General features: G+C 36.1%; 1 protein-coding gene across 1 annotated transcript in view; it reads right to left on the bottom strand.

The window, feature by feature from the left end:
* Nucleotides 1–23,807, bottom strand: part of ZFAND3 (zinc finger AN1-type containing 3) — a 146,439-nt gene that overhangs the window by 94,570 nt on the left and 28,062 nt on the right. The window contains exons 2-3 of the mRNA XM_072856700.1: nt 16,268–16,308; nt 14,205–14,231 (exon numbers count right to left, since the gene is read on the bottom strand). Of these exons, the coding sequence (XP_072712801.1) occupies nt 14,205–14,231; nt 16,268–16,308 (68 nt within the window). The remainder of the gene's footprint in view (nt 1–14,204; nt 14,232–16,267; nt 16,309–23,807) is intronic.

The raw sequence follows: 23,807 nt of genomic DNA, 5'->3' as shown, positions 1-23,807 counted from the left end.
AAGCTGCAGCACAGTCAAAACTCAGGAAACTTTCCCTGCATTAACCCAGTTATGCATGAATTAGTGTTTTGTAAAGGAGCCCACGTCCTTACTAGAGTACAGCCTTTTGCTGTACGCAATATAAGGAACGATATAAAAGGGAAGAAGAGTTTTCTAATACAAGGCAGACAAAACAGTCAAGATGTCAGACACAGTAAATGCCATGTCACTGTAAATTCTCCGCCCACCCAACCCTTACCCTTTCAGAGAATGGGGAACCAAAGAGGGCAGAAGGTGACCCAGACATATGCCAAGCTGCATGCTAAAGGGCTTCCACTGAGAGTCTCAAAGCCAAAGCACACTGAATTCCTTTCGGCTAAGCAAAAAGGAAGGTTCAGTAGAAACCAGCAAACATCTCAACCCTTGCAGTTAGATGCTTACACAGGTTCTACAGTTACTCAGCCTCAGACTTGGTGGAGAATACAGAACAAAACACAGGATTTCTTCACCTTCTCAATAATACAATCTCACACTAGTTTATACTTTTCTTCAATTTTCAGGTCTTGAATTCCTTAGAATTTCACTAGGCAAGGAAGTGGAAGAAATTGGTTCTAACCTGGCAGCTCTAGAAAGAATTGTCAGATTTTAAATCTAGTAAATGTTATTCTAATCCTGTTTCACAAAAGACTGATTTAAACCAAAATGTTTTATAAATTGCTTATCAGAGTTTAAAGACTGATTCTCAGTCACTGTTCACATTTAAACATACCAACTTGCAATAAAAGCTGGTTTTAAATGAAATTTAGCACTTCTTTTTCCTAACTAAAAAAAAAAAAAAAAAAAAACCAAACCCTAAAGGGTATCTACACACATTTACAAAATAATAAAGCTTAGTATTTGTCCTGTTTTGTTGGGCATTTCTTGTTTGCTAGTTTATTTGTCTATTGACGGTTTAGGAATACATCTGAATGCAAACTGGAATTTAATAGAAAGTTCACAAATACAGTAATTTAAAATTGATTACTTGGTTAAATAAGAAGCTACCCAAAATGCTTTGGTGTTTGGGTTTTTGTTTTTTTTTTTTTTTTTTTTAAGTTCAAGACATGCTTTGTGTTTATTTAGAGGTACTACTTCTGTTAGTAAAAATGACTGCTTCAGACTGTCACATCCTGCATGATATTCCTTCCCAACACCTGTTTACAGATTAAAGCAAAGAGGCCAGGAGGCTAATTTTCATTCTTACTGTTTCACAATTTCATGTTAATCATTAAAATAATAAACCACAATTAATAAAATACTTTCTCTGCACTTCCAGAAGAGGTTACTATAACAAGAGGTAGTTTAGTATTTCTGTAGAAGTGCTCAGCCAGTGACTTCTATAACTTCATGCCTCATGTACTCCTTTGCAGCATCTAGCAGGTAAAAGCTAGTTGATTCAAAACATACATGGGGTTTGGCACATCACTGAGGTCTTTCAATTTCTGAAGGATTATTTTTATTAGGAATGTGACAAGTTAACATAAAATTCTAAAAAGTGAAGTAACTTCATAATGAGAAATACTTAACATACGATTTGGAGTAAAAAGTCACTTCAGAGTGTTTACATAAAATATAGATCACATATCTAGAGAGAACATATGTATTTATAAAAATACAGAATGTGTATGTACATGTGTATATGTTTATATAAACAAAGACCAACATTTTAGCTTATTTCTCCACTAAATATGTAGACCCACAAAAAAATACGGTCCAGACTAAGAAATCTTTACTTTATACCTAACTGTCATCAAACACCACCGTAGGGAAAAGAAATTGGTAAAGAATTTCAGTATTTTTCTATGCACTGAAGAAGATTATTTAAAAAACCTATGTAGACAAGATCATTTAATCTAGCATTACTCAACCACAGTCTAAAGAAGATGTAAGACTTCCGCTTGATAGCACAAGCCTTGAAATGCCACCCTCACACACATTTATATGGGTAAATATGTTAAAAATCTGTTTCAAATTTTGAAACCTCTAGAATGGTTTTAAAGTTTGCTTCTTAACTAAAGCCTTATAAAAACCATGACATCGATTCTGATCAATTTTACTAAAGAGCAGTAAGGGTTACAAACTGTTCTTGTTCTTCACAGAAATAATCTTCAACTTGAATGTATATAAATTATGTGTCATCACACCAATAAGATTATCTGTTTAATTTTTTTTTTTTTTTTTAAAAAAGCAGCTAGACTCTCATTTGAATAACTTGGTAAGCCTAGCTACAGAACAAGCTGCCATAATAGTATACAAAGTTTAGTACTTTGATTATTTTCTGAAGTCTCCTAAAAGGAGATATACTCTCAAGTACCACTGACAACACCTTCAGAAGTCAAAAGTGAGTGAGCTATAAGTTTTTCTTGCCTGTAGGTTAAGGCACAATTTAATTTCTCAGGCTCAGGTGTGTGTATGGAAAGAGTCACAACTTTCCATTCTCCCTCTACAGGGAGTTACTTATTGAGGCTTACTGTGTGGAAGAGAAAACTGTTTCAAGTTAAAAACAAAACAATTACTTCTCCTGTAAACGGACATTCTGTACTTTGCTACAGTACTATAGAAAAGGTCCCAATAAATATCTTAAAATTCTTTTCACCATTTACTAGAGCATGGTCAGCAAAACACAGAGCTGCTCACAACGTCAGATGTTTATGCAATACTAACTCACAGTAAATATCTTATAAATCAAGAGCAAAACAGCTTTCATTCTGTCAAAAAGAGTTCAAGTGGGAACAAATACATGAAATCTGACCTTTACATCAAAAAAGCTCTTTTGCTTACCACCAAGAAAAACAGGTTCTGTTACAAAAGCTTCCAGCACTCTGCATTTCTAAACCTGTTTGATGAATATTCCTATATATTTTCCTGCAACTGAGGCACACCAAGACCATTTCAAAGAAAGAAAAAGAAGGAAAAAAAGAAAAAAAAAAAGAAAAAAGAAAAAGAAGAAAAAAGAAAAGAAAAAAAAAAGATGGACTGAAATGCACTGGAGACCTACTGCCATCCACAGCTACCAGATATATAGATTTGGAGAATATTGCCAGACATCTTTATTTTGGATTCAGAGACACTTTTTTTTCCAGGTCAGTTGTTCATAGATTCAAGATCCCAATTTAAAAAAAAAAAAAAAAGTTATTCATATTGGAACCTATCCAGTTACTTCTGACTAGCAGCAGTCATGCATCAGCTATGATTTTCATGTGCTGATCATCAAAACAAGTGACTATCTATCAAAACAAGTGACAAGTGGCTATGTCTATCTTAAATGAAACCCTCACAGTTAAAAGCTTCCAGTTATACAATGATTTAACTCTTAAAATAATAATTACAGACAATAACAGAAATGGTGCAGAATAAAGACTAATGTTTGAGGTATTTATAAATATTAACTTACCTTTGTCAACTGGGTAGATGTCAACACCCATTATTCAACACCCAATGTTTCTGCATTTCTAGGAATATTTATATCTATCAGAGTTTTCTGTAGATACTGGTGAGCCTCATTAAAAAAAAAAAAAAGGAGCCAGCGTTATCAAAATCTAGCTTTTAAATTGCTGCTCAAAACTCTTCAGCAGACAGCAGTTCCACTGAGGACTTGAAGTGATGCAGACTTTGCTGAGGCACAGAAAATGTCATAGTGAAAGACTGCATTCACCTACACTAGGATCAGCTTTCTATTTCTTCACATATTGCAGGGCAGGACATGTCAACGGAGGTGAACAAAAGCTTGTCTATTAACAGCAGCAACACTATACTAAACATCGCTAAAGCACAATGGTAGATAGCAGAGTATAATTCATCTTCAGCTCAGAAATGAGCCAGACTCTGGTATTTACCTCCACAGACATCATCTAAAGTGTTGGAGGATTTTTCTTCCTACTTTAAAGAAAAAAAGAAAAAAAGACAGAAGGCAAAAAACCCACCATCTTTGGTTAAGAGAGCAGAGCCTGTAGCTTATACACTTACCAATGAGGAAATGTGTCTTTTAGTGCTGATTTAGCTCACTGCAAACAACTTTCACCTCAGATAAAGAGAATTTAACTGGAAGCAAGTGAATACCAAGTCCATTTTGAGAAATCCTAAAGCACTTGAGATGCACAAGTTTACTTTTGGTCATTTCTAATGCTTACAAGCGCCCAAGACATCTATTGGCTGCTCATAACTTGCTCTCCATTTATATGGGACCTTTCCCACAGAGCTGGGCAGAAATGCCCCAATCCCAAAATATAAGAGCTCCTGTTATTTAGGAACTGAGATCAAATAAAAATGCTACCAATTTGGCTGAACTGCTAACGTATATAAATGTACATAAGTGCAAAACAAAGTTTAGAAAGCTCCAAGGTTTCCCTGTTATACACTAAGTTCATTAACTTTGTTCAACATGAAATTTATGTGTTCACTTATTCAAGTAAGAAACAGCTATGCTGTGGGTAACATTAGTAGTTAAAAATATACAAACCAGAGCCTCCCTCCAAATTTGTCCCATGACAAGTCTTAGTGCAAAGGAGAGAGAAAAATCTTGCATTATGCTCCAAAGACCATACTAGAGCTACTTTCTTACTGCCACAAGAAAAGAACAATCTTGGAAGGTGGTCTCTATAGAAGACTAGCACTAGACTGCTCGTTCAGCTTCAGCACTTCTGATCACAAGTGAGACAGAACAGCTGGGTCCAACTTGTGACCTGATTGCAGCCCAACAGCTCAGAATCAACACTCCTGAGTCATGGTTTCCAAGTGCTTTGGCCCAGTAACAGTCACAGTTCCACATAACTGTATTTATTTATACCAGAAGGATGGGGGGTGGCATTACAGGGTGGCAAAATCCTACACTAAGCTTGAAAAGTCAAGCAGTCTGAAGTCAGGAAGTATCTGAACTAATCATTTTTGTACACTTGTGATCTGACTTCTTTATTTCATTTTAAATTATTTTTACAACGCATGCAAACAATCACAGAACTTCTCTCTTAGAGGACCCTTAACTTGCTTACTGGATAGAATGAAAGAAGTTCAAAGCATGCAATCAGAATTTTATAGAAAGCAAAGCTCCTTTCTGATAGACTCTTGACTTCATTTTAACGCCCAGGAGAATTATGAAGAGAAATCAGAGAGAACTAAATTCTACCCACTGTCTCTGCCATAGAACTCTTACATGACTTCTGTAAGTTCCTCCTACTCATATTTATTTTCAGGATGTTCAAATAGGTATTCTTGGGTCCCCACTAGCAGAAGTATTCAATACCTTTAGGGTTCCATAAAGGTAGGGAGATCTGTACATTCAATCTTTAAAGCATCATAACATTATATGCTTTGGGGGAGGGAGATTAAGAACGAACTACAGTCCCAAGGCTTCTCAAAGTTGATATCCAATATCTGTGGATGTTTGACATTTGTGCTTTAGATTCTTATCTATGTATAGTGAACAAGAATATCACCACCTCGACTCACAGAAATGTCAAGATGGTAAATTACTTATTTTCTTGAAGCACTAGGGGGCTAATTAGTTCTCTAAAGAAATTCTATAATGAAAATAATTATTCTCCATTCAGGTCAATGTGCAAATGCTGTAGTAAGAAGATATAGGGCATGACAGAATGTCTTATATTGCTTCCTATCCACTACAACAAATGAGACTACAATTCTGTGGAAACATCCTTATGGTGTTGCAATTAAAAATGTGTCCCTTATTTCTTACTTAATAGTGAGAGAGGTTATTCATTAGAAATACTAGTGCCCGTGGTGCATGCAGAACCCCCAGTGTCTTCACATCAGGACAGGGTTTCTGTTTAAAGGAGACATTTTCAGCAAACAGAGCTTACCTAGGTGATATTTAATGACCTGCGATTTAAACCAGGAGATTAGGTCAGTAATCTTATGCTTTCTCGTACCCTTTGATCCTTTTAGCATAATTAAAAGACAGTTATAGTGCATGCACACAGATTGGATTAATTATTATTGCACTGTAACCTGTCTTGTCTTTTCCTTAATCTTCAGTGCTAGATTCAGTCAACAGCCTATGCTTTCTGCAAAGGAAAGGACCAAAATCTTACACATTCATTTACTAGAGATGCAGTTATTTCAGCTATCTTTTCAAGCAAATCTGCAGTCGTAGAGGATTAGAGATCGCCAGCATAAGATCTGTGCCACTCACCCCCGTTATGGAGATTCACCTACTCACAATTAAGGTTAAAGCCAGATCCCTGATGGAAACTATTTTAACCTACTATTATTCTCCCTGACTAATAATTAGGTGATATTTTGATGTGATCACAAGAAAAAAAAATTATCTAAAGGGGGATTTTTTTCCCCAAAGTTTGGCAAATTAGTGCAACGGTTTGAATGTTAACTTTTAAAAATTCCCTCTCATTCAACGTAAATACTAACTTCTATATCTCCAAAGACGACAGTCATTGTATTTTTTACTTTCCATCTAATTAATACTACATGTAAACTCATTCATAGACAATGTTTAAAAAAAAAAAAAGGCAAAGTTATAGTTGTATTGACTAAATCTGCATGAGCAGTTTGCCCTCTGGTGACTAACTTTGTGAGAACATATAAGATTTTCAATAGATATATGTAGACTGGTATGGATAAAGAATGACTGGAATGTTTGCAGGCTCCACAAGAAACAGCATTAAAAGGGTTAAAAGAAATGGTATGCATTAATTGCAACAGTGCAATGTGATTTCATTCAAATTAAGAAGAGCAACAAACTGAACTAAAGATAAAGCGCCAAGAAGATGAAGAAAAGAACTGCAACAGTAGAATAACCACATACAGGAAAGAAGAGAACTGAAATTCCAGAATTTTGCCTAAAACTTATGAGGGCTAAGATGAAATAAAGAAGCAAAAGGTCCCTTACAGCATCCATTCCTCAAGGGTATAAAAGGCAAGTCCAAATTCAGCTTGTCAGCATAGCAAGGGCTCAATAGCCAGAACTCCTTGTTCTCCGTGTCACACACAGGTGAAGTTGGCCAGACTACTTCGACATGCATCTTGGGGCTTGAGTATATGGGTGTGAAAGCATAAACAGACAAAAATCAACTTAATTACAGATTTTGTGAAATAAAATTGCCTTCCTCCTCCATAAGATCTGACACTAATTTCCTGCACTATCACTAATACTATGCTAGAGTTGGGAGGGTGGGGTGGGGTGGGGTGGGGGGGTGAATCTGCATTACATACAACCAAAGGATCAAGCTTCTATCCCAAAGTTTGGGCAATTTACTCAGCCTGAGGGCCTTGACTGACTTTGAAGACAGCCAATTTACATTTTAATCTAATATGTGCTAATGGCATGCTTACTTCAAGCTGATTTGGAAGAGGAAAATACAGCTATTGTTCCTCAAAAAGACCTTTTGTTTTCCAAGATAGGCCTCTAGATTTATCTCAGCTCCTTAGATGACCACTGTTACTGTACTGAACATTATATATATTTTTTCTTCCCAAACATTGCAGTGAAGCAGGGATATATTATCACCTCTCAGTAACTAATGAGGAACAGAAGTGGAAGACAAAAAAAAAGTGACTTGTCTAGTATCAGAAAGAAACGCTTATTGACTGTGAAAAGGCAATTGGGTCTCAAGTTCCTGGCTAGCTGTGCAGCTGCTAGATCACATTCCTGTCATATAAAATGGATAGACAATTGAAAAGTCATCAGTTACATTTTGTTCTATTATCCAGATCACGTTCATCCTGTGCACCTGCTTACCTAACAGCTTAAATCACCTTAGCAAACAGCTATAGTTCCCTTACACCTAGCTGCTGAGCTAAAGGGTTTTCACAAGGGAGGTTTTTCTTGGTCTTGCCTTGCTTGTGTATGCAAGGACTGTTGAAATGTTGTCTGAGTCAATCGCCATGACTGTTCACCTAAATTCTCTCTCAGTGTCCTTAGCTGAAGGTTGTTGGTGAACAGTAACAACTTCTTTTTGAAGATGCACAAGCATGTAGAATGTGCAAGTTAGAGTGAAGAGAGAGGAAAGGAAATGTTAGGGCTGGAATGCAAGAAAGAACTGCAAAGTAGAGTTAACTTCTAAAATCGTTGTTGTGTCTTGCTTGAATTCACCAGGAAGTTTAGTCAGTGTAAAGACCAGTAGAATGCTGGATAATTTCTGTAACAATCATAAATATTGATGGTCATAGAGGTACCCTTTCCCAGTTACCTCGAAATGGCAGAAGAACAACGAACCATTCCTCATAGTCACCTAGCATATAACCTTAGTACTCTTATTAAATAAGTGTTGCTTCTAGACTCCTTCCCTTGTAAAATACATTTTGAAACTAGCTCTTTTACCACCTGGCACTCTTCCTGTCCTACCTCAGCCTCTTGGGTAGCAGTACAACGGGGAAGAGAAAGGTTAGCTGCTAATCCTGTACACTTTTCATGTGGCATTAGCGATTAGAATCCTAGAAAACATGCAGTCAACTCAACAGCTATCCTTGTGCATTCCTAAATACTCTGCACGCAGTACTGCATAACACGTCTCCAATGACAAAACAAATTTTATTTGCAAGATGAAACATGAATCTGCATCATTCTTCTCAAGGGAGTAAGTTGAATGTTTCTAAAATGTGCTCACTGATAGTGACCTCTCTTCTCAGAGGGAAAGAGTTAAATATCCTCTTTTACTCCCCAGAGGCTGCTGGTCCCATGCAGAGGTGCCATGTTTTATTTAAAACATGCTCTCTCTCAGTAACCACTTGTTCTAATTGGCAAGGCAAGGCTGGGTCCCCAAAGCACATAGCTCGTTACATTCAGTTTGGATTACAAAAACACGATGAAACAAACTGCATCGAAATGTACAAATTAACAGCTCAGGAGTGCACGACACGGACATGGAATTAGATTGTAATATGGAACAAACTCCACAGGGAGGCTAAGGAACAAATCACTAGTGTCTCTATAAACTATAGAAGGTTTCCAAACGAGCAAATACACAAAACAGAGCACAGACTTTTCTATAACTCAAGTAAATTGCTAAACGGAAAAAAAAGAAAAACATTCCCTCTCCTATCTTATGCATTTATAGGAGAACTGAGTTACATGAAAGTTTAATAAATTAAACCTGTGGGTTGCACATTCTAAATAGGTAACTCTGCTTTCATGCTGTCAATGCGCAAACATCGTAGCAATTAAGTCATATTTCTAAACAATTTTTTTTACATCATCAGAGAACCTATACACAAGAGACTAAATTACAGCTGGTGTTTCAACGAGTCATTTGGAAAGGTTACGAGTTAGAAAGTGAACAAGATATCAACAAAACAGAAAGAAACTGGCTTTACCATAAAGAAGAAAACAGAGCTATGAAAAACTAAAAATAATGCAAGTCCGAGACAAAAAAAAAAAAAAAAAAAAAGAAGAGCTCAGCTCTTTTCTTTGCTTGTAGATTAATCTGTACAATGGGACTGGCAATCCCCTGAGATCAGAAAAAGAAAACACATGGAAAATACTGGTGATGTCTCATCAAGACAGAGGAAAAAATTAAATTAAGACTTTTCGGCACTCTCTTCAGGTAGCCACTACTGAGAAGAGGTCATATTTTTGTTTTAGTGTAATTTATATTTTTAACAAATGAGCCCCAGACTACTAGACTGTAAATTTAGCAACATGCAATCCAATGAAACTAATGTCCTACAGGGCAGTTTGCTGATAGGATTGATTGACTGTAAAATGTTAAAGTTCTTAATTAAAAGGCATTCAATTTTCCTAGACTCTGTTGGTGAAAAGATACTTTCAAATGTGACTGGAAGAAGCCCTACTAACTTGAAGTTAGTAGTAGCCAGAAAGAAGAGAAAAAGAAAAAACCTTTCCTACCTCAATACACAATATTTGAGTGCCAGCTGTGAAAGAAATTATCTTTTTTCCACTAACTATTGTACAGAAATACAAATACTTCATGGGTCTGTCCTTCATCAGTGCTTGCCCCTTCCATCTATTTTATATGGGGGAAGATGAAGGAGGAGGAAAAAGGAGAAAATAATTGAGCAAATCAAACCAGCAGCTGAGCCATCGGCCCTGTTGACAACCTACATTGCACTGCTGTGCACACGCCTTCACACAGCCAGGTCCCAGGCAGATGAGGGTTGTCCCTTTCATGCTGCATCTTTAACGCCTTTCTGGATAACACATAGCAAAATCATACCAGTATCACCACAAAGCAACATAGGAGCCCCGCACTCCACAACTTCCATGCCATGATAGCATAGACAGAGAAAAGAGCGGACCTCTCAAGTAACATTATACTAACTTCACTCACAATGTGATCTCTATTTAACTCTTAGAACTCCAGCAAGCCTAGAAAGCTTCAGGTATCCTTCTCTCCAATATTTCCAGTTCTCCTGTATATATTGAGTACTAGGAACACATAGCATAAATATGCTGGATAATTTGGTTGATAGTATTATTTTTGACAGAAGTAAAACAATTAATCCTAAGCTTAGATAATACAACTGTACTCTAATAAACTCATTTTCTATTAATTTGTATTTCCCCTCCAAAACTTTAAGACAGGTTAGGGGAAAAGGAGTAAACTAAAAACATATAAATCCTTCCCTAATCCTTCCACAAAATATTGCCCTGTTCTAACAACCCAAACAGAGCTATTCCTCAGGTCTTTACATTTTTTTAAAGCTGCAGAATAACGCATCCTGACAGAGTAAAAAATCTTTGGGGTCAGCAGTGCAAATCAAACTTATAAAGAAGTGAAGCCCACCTGAAGTAATTTATCCATTATTTTTTTTCTTAATTCCATTTCATGGTGATTGTCTTTCTCAAGCTTAGCATACATCTCACCTTTTCGTTTACTTTTCCCTAGGAGCCTTCCCCTTTTAAAAATTCTTTGGACATAGAGTAAAAGAAATTAAGTGTATGCCAAACAGTATCTATGTTTATATATGGAACGTTATCGTTCTTTATTAGTACATGCTCCAGAAATTAGAAATATCTTTGTTGCCACTGTAACCAGCTATACAATTTTCCAAAGAATTATTTAGCTTCCAGCCTGACTGTGTAACAAAAGTTGAAGATGAAACTTGACTACTCTCAAGTGCCAGCCAGCAAGCGCTGTTTTCTGTAGCGAGCAGTCCATGTACTTCAAAATACAAAGACAGACATGAATACAGCAACAAATTCTAGCCTAATGAAGCAACAAATTGAGGCACCGGTTTCCATTAGGAGCCAACAAAGGGAATACCATACTGCAAAAGAAACATTTTGTGTCCAGATAAAGAAAACTAGTACTTAGTGCTGTTTTCAAACTTCTGAAAGTGCTTGCTGCTTTTCCAGCAAAGTACTAAAATACGTGGACTCACATCAGAAATTACAAGGATATGGAAAATGCAAACATAACAGATTTTTAATCATTCATTTATCAATGAAAACTTTATGAAGAAGAGAAGGGCTGAATAAAACATAATTTATCATTACAACAGGATACAGGTAAGAAAATTTGAACTAGCAACATGCAAGATGCACCTGTTGAAAAGGTTTCCAGAAAGCAAGCTGAAAGCTTGACTGAGGATCAAGTTAGCAGTTGATTAACAGCAAAATCTATTTAGGCAGGAACGCTGACTTTTGCCAGCTCATGCTTACAGTAGGTGTTATTACTGCCAGACAAGGCAGCGTTTTAAATAGCTCCCAGGATTTACAAAGACTGAGAGAAGAAGAAATCGTGTTATTCAAGTGACTCAGAGTCATATAAAATCCCCAATTTTGTAAGCTCCAAATACTGTGTGTGACTTAGGCATGACAAAATAAAGGTCTGCTCAACAAAGCAGAAGGGTTAAGATGCACAAAACCATGAAATAACTCTACAGTCAAACATCTGAGCAAGTTCAGGAAATAGAAAGAATAGTGAATAATCTGATACTTCTCGAATGAGATGACATATAGAAGATAATAGTGTCTATTTTTAATTTTTTTTGCCTTATCAGATCTTTCAAATTCAGAAAAATAAAAGATACTATTGAAGTTACAAAATTTCATAATCTGGCATAGAGTCAAACATATGTATTGACAATACCTATGTGGTTCCAGCAATACTGATCTCCTACTTGATAGACTGAGATTAAAAATCTATAATTTTTGCTCACCAAGATAGCAGTATGTAAAAAAAAAGTGTTTGATTTCAAACTAAAAATAAAACTGAACTAAGAGTCAAGGCCCTTAATACTCAGAGAATTCTTGGGTTATATGGCTGAAGTGTTTTCTCAAATTCAGTGATGCTGATCTAGCACTTCACAGAACATGAACATAAACACTGCAGAGCTGGATTAAGAAGAGATGGATACCCACATCTAGAAGGTTCAATTACACCTTCAGACCGAAGGGCTATGAAATTGATTCACAAAATCCATGAATAATCATTTCATCTTCTTCCAGTTTTCCAAGTGCATCTCTCCACCAAACCATCCAGTGCTGCATTTACCTTCAGCTTCATATACTATTGAACAAGCTGAAATCTACTTCCTGCACCCCCCCTTTCCAATGCTGATTGCACCATAACATAAATCAAACTTTCTAGACTTATGATCAAATGGATTAAAGGCAGACATGCATTTTTTTCGGTGATTTAAGTAGAAAGTCTAGTTTTACAGTTTTCTGTATTTAAATATTTGTTCTTATTCTGTAATAGTTTGTTCTGTGACTGTTCCCATAGGTTCCAATTAAATTTGAGTTCTTAAGGTACCAGGTGTTGTTTTTGTGAATGTTTGTAGAATTCCTGCCTGAAAGAGCCTACTTTGTAAAAGTGGCTTTTCAGAAGTACTCAAATAACATCCCTACATGAAGCTGATATTAAAACTTCCATAAACCTAATGGGAGCAAAGATAGATTAATAAAGAGTACTTTTGAAAAATTTCACTCATCACTGTCCTGTATTTTAATCATTCAGATTTCACAGTTTACCATATCGAAAGAAGAGAGGTTGCAGTATTAGCGAAAGATGTGGTGTCACTAAGGGAGATACTCTGCCCATAATTTGCATTTTTTCACTTACCAGCCTATATTCTGATTTTTAAAAACCCCCCACACTTTACTGCATTTGTATTCTGGATGTGTGAGAAGTCTGAAGCAAGTATGCCTTAACCATCTGAAAAGCAAATTTATTTGAAGCAATTTAATATGAAGGATTACATTTGTACTGTATCTGGAGACTTTGAGGCCTTGATAGCACATGGTCAGCACTGAATTGGAGACAGAATGTTGTGAAGTACTCTGCAGAAGTACAATTAACTTGAAATGATTTCAAAGAGGCTCTTGAACATTTCAGAGTCTGCTGCTTGTATAGGGCTTAAATAAAACAAGTCAGGTATTCTTTCTTGGAACAGGCACATGGGGTGAAGAGGAGGCAAAGAGGGCTGAAGAGGATAGCTAACTTCAAGCTCCTCTCCAGTATTTATCAACCTCTATGTGCAAGCCAAGAACTTGTCTGTGGCAAATGAACGGCAGATTTGTGGTTTTACAGAAGAGCTTAGTGAACCTCCTAGATCTAGGTCAACGCATTGGGCTCTTCTAGGCAAAGGGTTGCATATATCTGTGCAGTATCCAGCTCACTTTTGCCATAGACAGCTGAACAACCTAATCTCTATAATGACCTGTGAAAAGTATTCCAGTGTTTGATATAAAAACAACGAACAAAGATAGCCCAAACAAGGAATTCTACTCTCCTTGCTACATAATTGTGTTGCTTTTGCTGTTTGTTTAATCTGGGGACGAATGGGAGTGAAAATTCAGTGAATTTATTTTGACAATAAATTTAGAAATCACAAGTATTTGGTCAAACATGAAGGCAAACTGACAGCCCCCGACCATTGCCCTTTGCTCCATTTCTATGCTAATTAACCATCACAGACATCAAGGTATGACCAGGGATGGGGAGGAGAGGAAGGGCAGAAACAAAGAAGAGCTCATGATCATGTATTTACAAACCTGTACATAGTTTAGAAGGTCTGAAAAAACAGTAAAGATAGGAAGGCTCCACATAATAATTCATATTGCAATTAAAATGCAACAATGTCTTCATCTCTTGCTGACTTGTTGCCCTTCTCCCCTGTTTTATATAAAAAGATAATGCTTACACAAATGCAAGGGGCTTTGCTGCTGTGTGTATCTGAAACTTTTTTTAAAAATAGGAAGACTGAATTCCCTGTGAAAAAAACCCAAACCATTTAACAAAGTTACTAACCTTTTTCGTTGTGTGGATTTCTTTTTTCTAAAATAAAAGAGAAAGGAAACGACAGTCAAGAGAAATAATAATTCCCAATTTTCCCTTGCACATAAATCTACTTCAATACATTTGAATGAATAACTTGCCATATTAAAAGAGAAAGAGGAACTTTTTTCACATCGTATCTTTGGAGTGCCTGGAATGGTGAAAAACATCTTTCAACAGCTTACTTGCTTAAAATCTTGCTATCTGTAGTGGTTAAATTTACAGAAACAAGAGTATACATCTTTCTATTTCAACACTGTGGCTGGAAACCCAGTATAAAAATAGGCTAAAAATATGTCAGTAACACTTAAAAAAAAAAAAACAAAAAAAAAACCAGACTTATGTGGGACTGATGACAGAGTGTGAGTTACTACTCAAACAGGACTGCTTATTTCAACGCTACTTGTTGAAGGAATTGTAGTTAAAGATCTAAAAAGATAGAGAAAATTTGCCTTTTTCCACAATACTTGGTTTTGTTCCAACTAGCAGTAGCTTTTTAAGTTACTCAAACTCTTCAAGTCTTATTTCATTAAAACAAACAGGCTGTGAAGAAAGTCTTGAAAGTTTTAAAAGGTAAGCTTCCCCCCCGCCCCTAAATCACACAAATGTTTAGATATTACCTTGTTTTTAAAAAAGAACTTGATCAGAGGCAATGGCTTTTTAGGAGAATTACAGAATAGCAGCCAAGAATTTTTCTTCTTGTTAAAGAAACAAAACAAACCAACCAAACAAAAAAACCAACAGTAAAACCAAAATAAAAGATGGTTTGCTTAATGCCTGGCCTGCTGGCTGTGAAGCTTTGGGTACTCTGTTAAACCCAGAATATGAGGGATGGGCCATTTTGATATCTCAGAATCAGAAAATCCACATTTGAGATACGCAAACAGGAGTTGTTTACAGTGCTAATATGAACATAACAGTTGTACTAAGTCAAATCAAAGACCTCGTAGCTTGTTTCTGACAGCAGTCAGTAGGGAAAGAGTACAAGAAAGGACTTGCACTTTCTTCAATATACCCTTTCCAGTGATTCAAGGCTCTGGAAAACAGCCACAGAAAGATATGCATCATTTTGTTAACAGCCTTTGACAATCTTTATTTCCCATGTGTTTGTTTAATGAAGTGATGCTGAACGCAAGATCTGAAATCTACAAGTCAAAATTTATTTTTTGTAAAAAAAAAAAATCAAAGAAAGCTTTTTTTTTTTTTTTTGGTACATTTTGCCTTAATTTTCAAAGATTCTATGATTTTGCCTTGGAAACTAATGACCTTGAAAAAAATTTCTGCAAGGTCAATATTAATGTAATGTTTCATAGACAAGCCAATGACTGAAAGTTTAAAAAAAAAAAAAAACAACCCTGAACTTTTTAATATTGTATCTGTTCCCCCAAGAGAAATTAAATATCATGAAATATGACAGCACTTTTATTACAATTGAAAATAAGTTTACAATACTAAATACCACCAAAATAAAAATCAGAAAGGCAATGCTAGAAAATGCTAACAGGAAAAGGTCAATAGCAATTCCTAACATTTTACACAGTAGAAATGACCTTACAATAAGAAAATAATATGTAGCAATTAGAATTAGCCTACTGATAAGCTACTGATGATTTAATGTTCAAGGCTGCAAGTTAAAAAAGAAATGCAGCAAGAGGTTTTCTATACCAAATTTTCCTTTTCATTTTTTATCCATACCGTATTTCAGAGGTTATTACAAAATAAATCCTACAAAATTCCAAATTACAATTCAGACTTATGCATTTTGAAAGCCACATCATCTGTATAGAGCTGTGCTTACAGCAGAGCTCTGTAGTTCGAGGGTGTTCCAGAATTCCATAAACTTCAAGAACAAGGTTTGTTTGGTACATTTACACAAGAGGTTCTTGATTAGCAAAAAAATGAAGCACCAAAGTGAGGAAAATCTGATTACATATACACACTGAAGGAAGAAAAACCCATGCACAAATCCTGAAGAAGATGCCAACAATGTGGTTTTGATAATCTAAGAAAAACACAAAACCTTTTACTGCACTTACCAGCAAAGCATTTGGAACAGAGATTCATAGTCTTGCTGGACCTGGGGCAAAAATAAAAAAAAATAGAGCTAAAAAATTCATTATAATTCTAATCAATACAGGGAAGTTTTTTGGGGAATGAAGCAAGGGTACAGAGAGCGTAAGAACTTAAATGGCTAGGAATCAAAGATAAGTGGCTAGAAGTAGCTGAACTAGGAACAGGGACAGGGGGAAGAGACTTTATATGGCAATCTCTTTCCAATTTAGAGCTTCCAAAACATGACTTCCACACATTTTCCTCATATTTGAAAATAAGCTTACTTTACCATTCAATGGATATGTTACACACTTGTCATTCAGATCTTTCTATTGCAATATGATAATAATGATAGACAGGAAGAGCCAATACATTCCACTTGAATATTAGACTCCCCTTGGCAACAGCTTTGTAGTCCTGACAAATCCTGAATACAGTACAGCAATAGAGAGATGAAAGTATTGCACTTACAAGGACACAGACAGATGTGCTCTTGGAAGTCTAGCTGGAATGGCTTAAGAAGTTATTACCTCAAGCTGTTCATTACTACCCTCAGATGCATCCAGCAGTAATTTAAAATAACCTGGCTGACTTTGCACTGACATGGACTCGGATAGTTCATATGAGCCATTAGTGTGGCTCAACTTTGAGGGCAGTAACCTTCAGCTGAGAAAAACACAGCTGGAGAATGACAGCAATATCTTAAGCCTCCCAGATGTCTCCAAAGTGTTTGTGCAATTATGCCACAAGTGTTCATCCTCATAAAGAAATCAGTAGGCCCACAAAAAAAGAAAAAAAAAAAATTAAGGCTATAGACCTCTCTAGGGCTACCATGAAACTACCCAAAGCAATATACTATGGGAGAATAAGTTTCTCCCAGTTTACAAAAAGTTCTCTTCTAACATCACAACATCTCTTTTACAAAGTGAGTTGGGAAATATTCTCAAAAGCTCTCCGTATGTTGAAATGTCTTAAGGTAAGAGCAACCCAGTTTCTGTGCACGCTGCCCAATATTTGATTTGTTCAGCATTCCTGCATTAGCTCCGCCATCACGTGTAAGCATTAACACTGCCCTGAGCCGGTCTGAAAGTACATATTGACAGGCAAGGTTGTACCAAAACTGCCCATGCCCACAAGACTTTTTTGCCTCCTCAGGGCAGCCTCTAGCTGGAACACATCATTTAGCCAAATTAATTGCATCTTTATCTTTAGAAGTATGCATACACAAAAACAATTGAGACTACCAAAACAGTTGTTTTCTATTTCCAGCCAAATATGGATGGAATTTTGAAATGAGATCTGCATCTTACAATATACAAATTATATTAAAAAAAATAAATAAATCAAAACTGCTTATTAACTCGAGACAAAAATTTTGACAATTTTTTCAAAGCAATTATATCACAAATGAACACATCTATCAGAATTATAGAATTCCCCCCCTGCCCCCCACAAGTTTGCAAATGGATGTTTTGAATGACTTTCCAGTAACAAAGTAAATCCAGACTTGGTCAATCATATCTTAGTATTAGTCACATCAAAACATTACAGATGTTTTTCAATTCATGCACATTTGAAAGCTGGTTTACATCAGGCTCAAGAATTCTAGAACACAGTTCACTGCAGATATGAGACATAAGCATTTGCCAGCTATAGCAAGAGCCACAGACACATGAAAGCTAGTTTTAAATGCAAACAGTATGTGCACAGGAGAAAAGTTAATTCCCAGGAAAAGAAAAGCAGAACAGCATTTGTAGCCATACAAATACATCATCAAATTGGTATATACCCAAAATTCAATATCTATGTTGACAGTCTGCACAGATTATCTACCTTCAAAAGAACTGCAATTAAAACAGCATGGTGAGTCAACACCTACAGCATTAGTGTGCTGCAGTTCAGTACTCACTGCTTACGGGTTAGACCTTCTGGAGCAGCTCAATATGCCAGGCAGGAGCTTCTCTGCAAAGCCATTAAACCCCAGGGGCAGCAAAGAAAAAGAAAGGCAGAGTTCAGATGGTTCATATTGATGACATTGGAACGGGCAATGACAAATGTTTTCAGTGGTATAATCAGCCATCTCAGCTGTTAAATATCAATCCAAAGCCTCATATAATATTTACTTATCAGCACACCAACAATGGAAAACACACACACACACACAACATACAGCTATGTGAAAAAAGAAAAAAGGCTGCCATTTACTCTAACACAAAAAAACGATTTTCTGAAAAGACAGTGCTATTGGACAAGTGACCTTGTGAGCTAAATAACTTCAGTTCACTGTCACAGTTTCAAGGATCACTTTCTCTCTGATCCTTTTATATGCTTTTTTAAGTCATCCAAGTCAATCTGAGGCTGCTACATAAGATGAGAATCTAAACTTTGAGTGGGTTTTTTCTGTCTTTTAGTTTCTTTTACACAGTCACTTATGTCACTGCAGATCCATCAATATCAAACTAGAACTAAGAAAATGGCATTTTTTATTAGAGACAGAGTAACAGGGTTGATCAACAATCAGCCCCTTTTTGAAAGTGCAATATTTAATTAGAGCAAAAGCTTTACAAAGAAAATGCATTAAGCAGTTTACGTACATCAAACTTACTAGGTATTATCTGAGAGTCATGTCAATGTCTGTCAAGTAAAAATCTATGTTTGACAGCTCTTTGTTACACTGCAAATCCCTCCTCTCATTGCTGGGATTTCCTCTTTACAGCAGGCAAGGGCTTTCTCACCAGACTCTTAAAATTGAGCAAACGTGCATATTGCTGTTTTCTCTATGAAGTAAATCTTGTTAACCACATCGCTGGTTTACATTAAATACTTCCCAGTGACTCCAGCATTCACCAGAAACTCATACTGCCAGCCAGGAACACCAAAATATAAAATTTCTTTGCTCCTGATAGCCTTCTCAAATATATCATACATCTGTAATATCTGTTATTTCTTGAGGTAATTTTATTTGAAACATTCAAAGCTCTAAAGCATCGTACAGTCCTGGTCATGACACAGCCTTCTTTCCTTCCACTTCATAGGAAAGAGATGGTCGCAGCAGCCAACTCTACTTAGAGCAGGTGACTTTTAGGGAAAGCAAATTTCAGATTTCTAGGAACATACAGTAAAATCATGAGTGTAAAGGTGAATAAGGCACAGTGAAGCTAAAATTCAAAGTCAGTCCTGACAATGAGAATTGCATGTTTTAGACTGCAAGTCTTTAGGCTGACACCCAACATTTCTACACCCTTCTCTTGCAGTTAGGTCAGGGATATTTGACATGCTTGTGAATCAGTTATCAAATGACCAGTTTTTAACCGGGCATATTAAGGTAATTCCCAGATTTCCCTCATAGAAGTCAGCTTCATGCTTAACAGCACCTAATCCAGAATTACTACAGTATACATTTTATATGTACAATATCTCTAGAAAGCCAGTTTTACACTGGTAATTTACAATCTCCACTTGTACATAATTTAAGCTGGTATTCAGAAAGACATTCATATTTATGGATAAATCAAGTCAAATAGAATGGTATTATCTCCAAGGCAGAATATAAAGTTAAACCCTACTTGAAGGTACTTCCATCTGTCAAAAAGAAACCATTTAACTAAAGGGTGACACAAAATTATTATGTAGATTGGAAACCACAAGGTGAAGCAAGCTCAGAAGGTCAAGTGGTAGAGCAAGTTAAAGGCAGAGGATACTTCCAGCCAGCTGGAAAACCCCAGAGGCTACAGAATGATTGCATGCAATAATTCCCCAGGACTCGGTCTGAAACAAGTGTAGGTATTAAAAGTGCTTTCACTGCCAAAGAAAAAAACCACTCCCTTACCAACACAGACATGAAAGTAGTAACAATGACATAGGGACTTTGAAAGAGGAAAGAATTTACAGAAATGGGAAATCCTAGAAGTTATAACGTATTTATACTTTAAGCAATGAATAATGTAGGAAATCACATGTAAGGATAAAAATAAAACACACATTTGAGGCTATTCAAACCATTATCCCTTACTTGCACTGTTGTGCCTACAAATCTCCATAGCAAAAGAAACTATTTGAGCCTTCAGATAGATGCACATGCAGATCACTGTAAGGTCTTAACTTCAGTGAGATCAACATCTGCATCTCCGGTTAAAGATGGATAACGCAAAGTGAGAGCCAGTGAGAGGCACTAAGCATCAAAAATAACATACGTCGAATCCTGTGTATTGATATGTAACTAATTAATAAAACTAAAGAACTAAGATTCTTATTCAGCCCCTCTGCTTGCTTCCCTGATTCCATTTTCATATGTTACTTCCAGAACATTCTTCTGAAGGTGTGGCCTTATCTACTCCACTAAAACCACTGAAAATTATTTACTCAAATTTGTGCTCCGTTCTACTAATTATTCCTTTTCTTTCTTGACATTTGGCAGTATACCATTGTGAGGTACCATTCAAATCAATGTGCATTCTACTCTGTCTTCACTGGAAGTTTGTTTTTCCTTCCCCCTCTCCCAGTAAATTATTTTATCAATACAAAACCATATCTAGAGAATGAAGGTGATATTCTAGCCATAAATCTCAAAGACAAGACTGTTAGATGTACAGAAGTTGATTGGAATAGCCAGAATCTAAAAAAGACAAATCTCAATCTGAAGGTTCAAGAACAAATTACACATGGAAGTTTTGCACATTCGAAGAGAATTAAAAAGAAGTATACAGAAATTTGCCTGATGTCAGCCTCCCTAATGAAAACAATTTCTGCCAACAAATTTATATAGGCATACTTAATAAACACTGGAGGTTTTGTAACAAAAGCCTACATTTTCCAGCAGATTGTCAGGCACTTCCTAGCTTCCCCATTCCCATCTTTAAGAGGAAAGGAAAAAAAAAAAAAGAAAAAAAGAAAAAAACCACACACCACAGAAATGCTAAAAACTAATGCTAGCTTAAATCCACACAAGTGCCAAAGGGCAATAGAAAATGCTCAGTTTCGTCTATATTAGGTCTCCTACACTTTTTAAGGTAATAGTGAACTAGCATTGTTAATGCAAATGCCCACCAATAGCAAGAATCATGCAGCTGCACCAGAGTAAAAATAAGTAACGATTCTAGCATAAGTGTATATTCTCAATGCCTGAAAACCACCACCAGAATAATAGTAATTCTTGAAAATAATTTTTGTTCAGTTGTCTTTTGAGGATGGAAGAATAAGGAATTTGGAGGAAAAAAATACTTTCATATAGCATGCATGCAGTAGACATTTAGTTTTAAAGATATGTAAGCCACAGATGCTGGTCACATTTTGCAGTCACAAATGTGACTGCAAAATCCCAGATTCTGCATTTTTATTGGGAACAAGGTTTTCCAGCATATCTAGTAATGATTCTTTATGATTCAGAAGTTCCTATGACTTGGTAGTAGGAAAACATACCTGCTTCGGTTGCATTATAATTGCGTTGGTGATTAAATGCATCATGTTAAATGCATTTTGGTCCCCTTCCAGTATAGCAATTAGAGTGGGATTGCAGTGTCACTACAGTACAAATATATCTTAGCCCCTGAATGATACCTGTCCAATATTGTCAGGGGCCGTATGTTTGAGAAATGTTAACATAATATGAATCATGTCATTAATTAGTTAAAACTACAATGAAGCCTCCTCCCTATACATTCAGCACATACTGTTTCATGTATTTGGCAACTTAGGACAACTTATACATATGTTAAATCAATGCATTTATACTACGGTAGTTAATGGCCTGTCACCGTTTCCATTATAAAGCAATTTTCGAAGGTTTATAACTCTGCTGAAGAACTAACTCCGAGCTGAATCCTGGCACACGGCAAAAGCAAAATCATAGCCCACATGTGTTTACTTTCATCCAACCAGACTAGAAGGATTATTTATCATTAGAAGAAAATTGATCCAGTTCTGTATTTCCCTTACACTTTTCAACATTCGCTTAGAGCATATAACACTTCACCTTGCACAGGAAGGAGGTTAATTAGATTGTGTTAATAAGACCCTCAATTGTCCTTTGAAAGTTCTATATATCCTGTACACTAGCTTCTGAAGAAAGCCATTTTACTTTTTAAATCAGAAGTCACCTCATTGATTTCATATATGCTGCGTATTTGATGTTTATAGTTCCTCCTTTGTTTATGATCTTGCTAACGGGATACAGGCAAGGTTTTTTGGAAAGTTTAAACAATTATTCATGTTTTTAGACTGAGGCAGCTCAGTTTTCTTCAAGAATGATGTATGCCAAATTATTTTCAAATGAAAGCAGAAGTGGAGCATGTCAAATGCAGGTGGACCTACAGAGAACTTGGCAACCACAAACATTCACATACACTCAGAAACAGATTTTTAAGTGAAATAAAATCTGAAATCAAATATCCCACAAATGCAATGTTGTCTACTTCAGCAGCTGTTCTATACCCATACGCTTAGTGATAAGAATTCTAGATCAATTAGGAAAGTGTTATGGGTAAGATTTTATTATTACTACTACTACTACTACAGGTTTTTTTACTTTAAAGATATATGACTATTCTGGTTTTGGACTCCTCATCTTCACCACAAACAATTTAAGTGTTGCTTATCATTTCAAGATTTTTGGTAAGCTGCTGAAAATGATGCTTCAGTTAGTGAGTCACACATTTGTAAGGACCTCATCATTTTGACCTCAATTTGAAATGAAATGGAGGGTAAACTTTATGCACCGTACAGTGTACTAGTGCAATGCCCTTCTGGCAGCTTTCCACACTCAAAAGATATGCTGATGCATCCCAATGAAGTAGCTGTATCTTGATTTATTATTTTTTTCAGTGGCTACACTAAAGCATTCTTTTAAAACTTTGTGGCTGAAGCACTCTTTATGTTTTAAATATACAAAGACACTGAAGTGCTTTGTTGACAACAAGGCCAGAGAAGAGCACAAATACACAAGACGGAAAAATGGGGAAAATACACAGCAACAAAGTAGTTCCTTACTCTTATACAAAACATATGGGCTCTGACATGGGCTCTGACACAAAAGCACTGGTAGAGTTTCAATTTAAAGCCTTCTCCAGCAATTCATACAATGAACTGCAAAGAATCCAATGCATCTAAACTAGGTAAGACAGGTTGTAAGAACTTAGATCAGATTCAATAGGGTTTCTAGCTGAGCTTACAAAGTTGTTGCCCTCCAGTCAAAGCTAAATGCTTCGTATTCCCATAAATACATCTCTACACTTTCTTAAAAAAAAATTTCAGCAGCAAAATCCTATACCAGACATTCCTCTGCAAGTCTTCAAAATCTTTTTCACAAAGATGTGCAGCCTACTGTTTAAAGGACAGTAGAAAGGTTGAAATACTAAGTATTAATAGAGTCCAAGAGGCCTTTAATAGAAAAGTAGGAATAAAATTTGAAAGTTCTCATCTACCCACCTTCCACCAATTCCTCAAGGACATTATTATTTATGTGCATTGCAGGTAATAACTAACATTGCCCTATGACAACACAATCATCATCTTCAGATTTACAATATG

This window comes from Ciconia boyciana, chromosome 3 (assembly GCF_034638445.1).
Source record: "Ciconia boyciana chromosome 3, ASM3463844v1, whole genome shotgun sequence".
NCBI lineage: Eukaryota > Metazoa > Chordata > Aves > Ciconiiformes > Ciconiidae > Ciconia > Ciconia boyciana.
Note: the sequence above shows the minus strand (reverse complement) of the source record. Positions and strands in the feature narration are given on the sequence as shown.